The sequence below is a fragment of the Scyliorhinus canicula genome, chromosome 21 (assembly GCF_902713615.1).
Source record: "Scyliorhinus canicula chromosome 21, sScyCan1.1, whole genome shotgun sequence".
NCBI classification, from domain to species: domain Eukaryota; kingdom Metazoa; phylum Chordata; class Chondrichthyes; order Carcharhiniformes; family Scyliorhinidae; genus Scyliorhinus; species Scyliorhinus canicula.
This window is the reverse complement of record NC_052166.1, coordinates 23,848,704-23,854,703: the sequence shown is the minus strand read 5'-3', so window position 1 is coordinate 23,854,703 and position 6,000 is coordinate 23,848,704. Positions and strand designations below refer to the sequence as shown.

The 6,000-nt window shown below is 42.1% G+C and overlaps 1 protein-coding gene across 2 annotated transcripts in view; it reads right to left on the bottom strand.

Annotated features, from left to right (window-relative positions):
• Window positions 1-626: 626 nt before the first annotated feature.
• Window positions 627-6,000, bottom strand: part of LOC119955748 (chloride intracellular channel protein 4-like) — a 63,822-nt gene continuing 58,448 nt past the window's right edge. For both annotated transcript variants that reach the window (XM_038782275.1, XM_038782276.1), the window contains exon 6: window positions 627-3,315. In XM_038782275.1, coding sequence (XP_038638203.1) covers window positions 3,154-3,315 — 162 coding nt within the window. In that variant the 3' untranslated portion in view covers window positions 627-3,153. The remainder of the gene's footprint in view (window positions 3,316-6,000) is intronic.

The window sequence follows — 6,000 nt, the reverse complement described above, 5'->3', positions numbered from 1 at the left end:
CAACATACAAAGTTCAGAGAGTAGGAATCTCAAAACATTAATTTTGCTTAGAAATTTTATCTCCTTACGCAGTGAGTCCTCAACATTATATGGCAATCTATAAGTAGGCAATCTTCTACAAATTAGTGTCTCAAACTCAGACCAATACTGCAGCCAATTAATCTAGTTTATATTAATATTCTGTACAAGATAAAGATTCAACAGGCTGACCAGGGTGCAAGTTAAATATCCAGACCCAGAAATATTTCAGAAAAGTGGGGTTTTCGCACAGGTCACAACAGAATTTGAAGATTAATCTCCCAGGCACAGAATTCGGACACAACTGAGAGAAAAACCATTGGGGCATTAACAGAATGTGCACCTATCACATTTTTTGAAGGCTTCTCATTATCAGTCACGGGAATGTTATGAATGAGACCAGATGGTTTTTGACCATGCGGGACTGATAGAGGCCGGAGGTCATTTCTTCAGGGATACGAGGGGTGGCAACCTCCAACCGGACTGAACTTCAAGAATTCAAAACACAATGCCCATAAAATCAACACCACCTGTCCAAGAGAGACACAGGCAAAACATGGCAGTAAACTGCTTAAGTTAAGTATTAGAAAAGATGTCAACCCACCACATTTTGAGAGCAGCACTGACAGAACCATTTCACATAGGTTAACATAAAATAAATTATGGTTATCATTATCCCTGGTAGCTAATAGGAGATATTACCACAAAGCTTTCAGAACTCCGTCTACCCAAATAAGCTCCCACCCACAGCTTTGGATGGACAGTGCCTTGATCAGCCCTCTTCTCCATTGGGCCAAGTAAGGCTTGGTTTTCTTCAGTACAACTGCACAGGTCAAGTATCATTTACCTGCAAGTCCGAAAACCGCATTTTTTTTGTATCTCATCGACCTTTAGCGCGAGAAGTCGTTGGCCTGCACTGTTTAACCTTATGAAACCTCTCCTACCAGCAGAATCACATGTGACGCCATGGGTGGGAACATATTACAGACACCCTGTCAAAAACGACATTTCTCGATAAGAAAATGTACATTGTTACAGTCAAGACAGGAACCAAGGACACAGCAAAAGCTCGGGATTGGTTTTGCTTTCTGCATCACATGACAGGAACCATCAATCCTTGGAAGATGACAATAGGGGGCCTTTATTGGTTGAGAACTGCTTTGTGATGTCCTGAGTTCATGAAAGGTGCTATAGAGATGCAGATCTTTCAATTATCCCCAGATATCCTCTTTACTGCTCGCTTGATATCAAAAGAATAATTTATATTAGGGACTTATGTCATCAAGGTTGACATTTCTCCTGGGTGTAAAATTAATTCTGCTAGTTTGAGGCAGGTCAACAGAACATGGAATGCATCTTTCATTGGAAAAAAAACATTGAGATAGCTATCCCAGAATTAATAAAACTCAACAGGAAAGAGAATTAAACCGCATCCAAAGCATAATCTGTAACTTTACAAAAGTGAATCAGAAAGCTAATGCAACTACGCAAGTGATTAATTGCAACTGTGCTATACTGTGACATGTTGATTGATAATTAATAATGTACCTTAATGTTTAGCAGACACACTCACAAAATGGCTGAAATCTGACGCGAAATGGGCAATGATATATATTCACTCTTTAGCAAATCACACTCGTCTCCTTGATCAGCACTCTTATTCATAGGGCCAAAGAAAGGCTATGTTTATTTTGGTACGGGTCGAGTATGATTTATCTGTAACTTCAAAAACCGCACCTTCTTTGAATCTCATCGACCTTTAGCGCGAGAAGCCTAGTTGTTTGTCTGCACTGTTTAACCTTGCAAAACCTCTCCTACAACCAGAGTTGTATATGGCACCACGGGTGGGAACATATAAGTATAATATTTATTGGTGTCACAAGTAGGCTTACATTAACACTGCAATGAAGTTACTGTGAAAATCCCCTAGGAGGAAATCCACGCAGACACGGGGAGAACATGCCTCCGTACAGACAGCAACCCAAGCCGGGAATGGAACCCGGGTACCTGGCACTGTGAAGCAACAGTGCTAACCACTGTGCTACTGTGCCACCCACATAGGTACCCTGTATTTATTATTCAGTGGTACAGCTTACTTTCCTAGCCATTTTATTTATTTTAACTATAGCTAGCCTAGGCTTCGGCTATGTAAGCGGGCCTAGTCTCATATGCGGTTTCTGAAAACCAAAATTATCTGAAATCGAAAATGCAGTCAGCCCCAAATGTTTTGGATAAAGGATACTCGACCTGTATTAGGTGTCCACGTTTTCTGTATAATTTCTGGCCAACAAAGACAATTGGGAGTTCATCGAACAGAGGGAAAATATTTCCTTAAATTGAGGTTATGGCCTCTTATAACCTTGCTCTCTCGTTTCTTAATTTGTTCAATTGGCTTCAATTTTATCTCTGACGCCCGTCACGTGACCAACTCTGTTTTTGGACTTCTAAAGCAAAAATGACATTTCTCTGAGAAAATGTACATTGTTATTTCCACAAAACCTTGGTGCCCATCTAATGAGGCGTTTCCACTCTGCTGGGCCACACCTGCGCAAAAAGAAACGACTTTGCCAGCCACCTCTAACCCTCACGTTAAATATGGATTTATTTTCGAAAAGCATCTCCAAATTTTTTTGTGTGGCTTTAAATTAAACATGCACTTCTTTTGCGAGGTGCACTGCTAGAGATTCAGTTGGAGAGAATTCAGTCAAGTTTTGTGAGGATGTCTTTTGTACAGAGCTAGTTTCGGATCAGTTGAATCTTCATCTTAAAAGCAGTCTAAAGGGTCTAAATATCAAATCACTGTAAGTTCTGTAAAATCGTTACCAGGTGGAGTTGTGGTTTTGAGGGAATTATATCTTAGAATACAAATGCTGACCTTGTCCTCCAATCCCCCAATTCATGAGATGACATCATGAGAGACCTACAAGATCTGAGTCACAATGGCAGATTTCTTGTACGCAGTTTCTCAGTGAACCACTGTTCCCCTTTAAGAATGGAAGCTTCAAATAAACACAATATCCAGCACTAGATGGTCAACGTATATGCAAGAATGTGGCATTGGGTTAAAGCTTGTTAGTTTAATCTCCAGTGTAAATATACCCATGAGTGGAGCTGATCTCCAAGTCAGTGCTCAATCTATCTTAATGTCTTAGCAACATTTCGATATGCCAACTTGATCTCCTCTTCATTGGGGCAGGTATTCATGAACTCTTCACGTTTCTCAGCATTGTCCAGGTATCTGCACAGGCCTGTGAGTTGCTTTGGGATCATAAAGTTCCGATAATGTTTGCACACAACCTGTTAACAAATCAGATAACTCTCAGTCATGCAGGCAACAAACCATAGGAATGCTTAAGTTAGTCCCTGCAGCTGGTTATGATCATCATCTACCTCCCAATCTATGTCGGACTGGTGTTGCTGACTGCATCACATGACAGGAACCTTCAATCCTTCCACTCTTTCAACATTTGTCTAATCACAGGAGAGATGAAGAGACACAATGGTACGGTTGCATAAAAGCAAAATACTGCGAGTGCTGGAAATCTGAAATAAGAGCAGAGAATGCTGGATAAACTCAGGAGGTCTGGCAGCATCTGTGGAGAGAAATGAAGGGTCATTTAGATCCCAAACATTAACTCTGTTTCTCTCTACAGATGCTGCCAGACCTGCTGAACTTATCCAGCATTTTCTGTTTTTAGTTTAGGTAAAATTGCATAGATGCAACAGCCCAGGAACTGATGATGTGGCCCCACAGGTTTATTCTTCACATCAGCCTCTTCTAACCTTCCTCAACTATCTCTCAACTTAGGAACCAGTCAAGGCCCAGCATGAAAGTTTTTGCAGAACAAGCCATGTGGACACAGCAACAAATGGTAAATGGGGAAGGGATCTTCATATGGTGCACAGAGTAAGACCCAAGGTTAACTCTGCACTCAGAGAACATGTATCTAAACTGATCACCTGGAAGTCTGCAAAGCAAAACATGTCCAGAAAGGTTTCTCTGAACAGCACATGCAAATGGTGACACTTTACAGATCGACTGACTTCTAATAGAAACTTATAAAATTCCAACAGGATTAGACAGGGTAGATTCAGAAAGAATGTTCCCAATAGTAGGGGAGTCCAGAACTAGGGATCATAGATTGAGGATAAGGGGTACAACTTTTAAGACTGAGGTGAGGAGAAATTTCTTCACCCAGAGAACGGTGAATCTGTGGAATTCATTCCCATAGAAAGTAGTTGAGTCCAAAATGTGTAATTTCAAGAAGGAATTAGATCAAGCTCTTAGGGGAAAGGCGAGATCAGGGTATTGAACTTGATGATGAGCCATAATCACTTCTCATGTGAAGGGTCGAATGGCCTCTCCCTGTTCCTATTTTCCATGTATGTTTCTATGGAAGGAGCTGAGAGGGCATAAGGAGGACCTGGGCAAGGGGGGTGTGGGCAATGATTTTCTTTGATGTGGTCACTGTCTCTTCCCCTTCCCTCTCCTCCCACCATACGGGTCAGGTCAAAAGTTAGAAGAAAGGCCACTGCAACAGGGTCAAATAAACAGGGGACTGGTCAACTACCCTTTCTTAACGCATTCTGCTTCAAGCAGCCGGCATATAGAGAAAAAGACAAGCAAACAAAAATCGCTGTGAGAATAAACTGGAGGGAAGCAATCTCTAACACGTGACACCGCAGACACTCTTATGTAGGAAGTACCATAAGTACTACTCTTATGGTAGCAGTACAAGTACTACTTTCTGGAATGAAACGGATTCAATTCAGAAGCCATTTGGTTGCTCACAAACTGACTACTGGATCATACATTGTTAAAAATGTAGGTGACAAAATATCGTAAAACAGGCCTCTGCTGCAGGATCTTGATAATAAGTACATGGGGTTAGGCCACACAGCCCTTTGATTCTGTTCCTCACGCAGGTAGCTACAAATCTTCATTATCCAGCTTAGTTTCATGCCTTTAATATCCTAATCTGACAAAAAAATCTATCAGTCTCTGTTCTGATATTTTCACTTGACCTCCAGCATTGGTTGTTCTTTGGAGGGGGCAGTTTTAGATTTCCACTAATTTTTGTGTGAATAAGAATTCCTGACATCACCCTGGAATTGTTTTAAGATCAAGTCCCCTTGTTCGGCAGTCCAACACCAGAGGGAATAGTTTCTACTCTACCAACCTATCAAATCTTTAATCATCTCAGTTGGATCGCCCCATAATCCTGTGTGATCAATCAGCCCAGTCTGTGCTGTTCATGCCTAGCGATGCCTATTAGCTAATGCTTATTGTATCATGGAAGGAGGTCTTGTCACGCAGTGGGTAGTGTCACTATCTCTATACCAGAAGCTCTGGGTTCGAGTCCCACTCCAGCGCATGATAGCCACAGAAGCTACACTCGTAGCATGGAATAGCATAGGCTCCCCTGGTCAGGCATGTTTGACGCAGAGAGGCACTCCTTTGATAATAATTTTTATTGTCACAAGTAGGCTTACATTAATACTGCAATGAAGTTACTGTGAAAAGCCCCTAGTCGCCACATTCCGGCGCCTGTTCGGGTACACAGAGGGAGAATTCAGAATGTCCAAATTACCTAACAGCACAACTTTCGGGACTTTTGGGGAGAACTCGGAGCACCTGGAGGAAACCCACGCAGACACTGGGAGAATGTGCTGACTCCGCACAGACAGTGACCCAAGCCGGGAATGGAACCCGGGATCCTGGCGCTGTGAAGCAACAGTGCTAATCACAGTGCCACGGTGCCGCCCTATATCCTCTGGTGACAGTCTGGCGACCTGATTCAGGAGAAGCTAGCTATGGAAACAGACCGTAAGCACGTGCAGTATTAAGTATCGGAATAGAGAAGAGGATTGTATCAATGAAAGTGCTACAAGTATCATGCGTTAAAGATCATGGAAGTTCTCCAGGTAGTAAGTGTTAAAGATCACTTTCTCCTCAGTTTCATCCCACAGCAAAATTGTGTT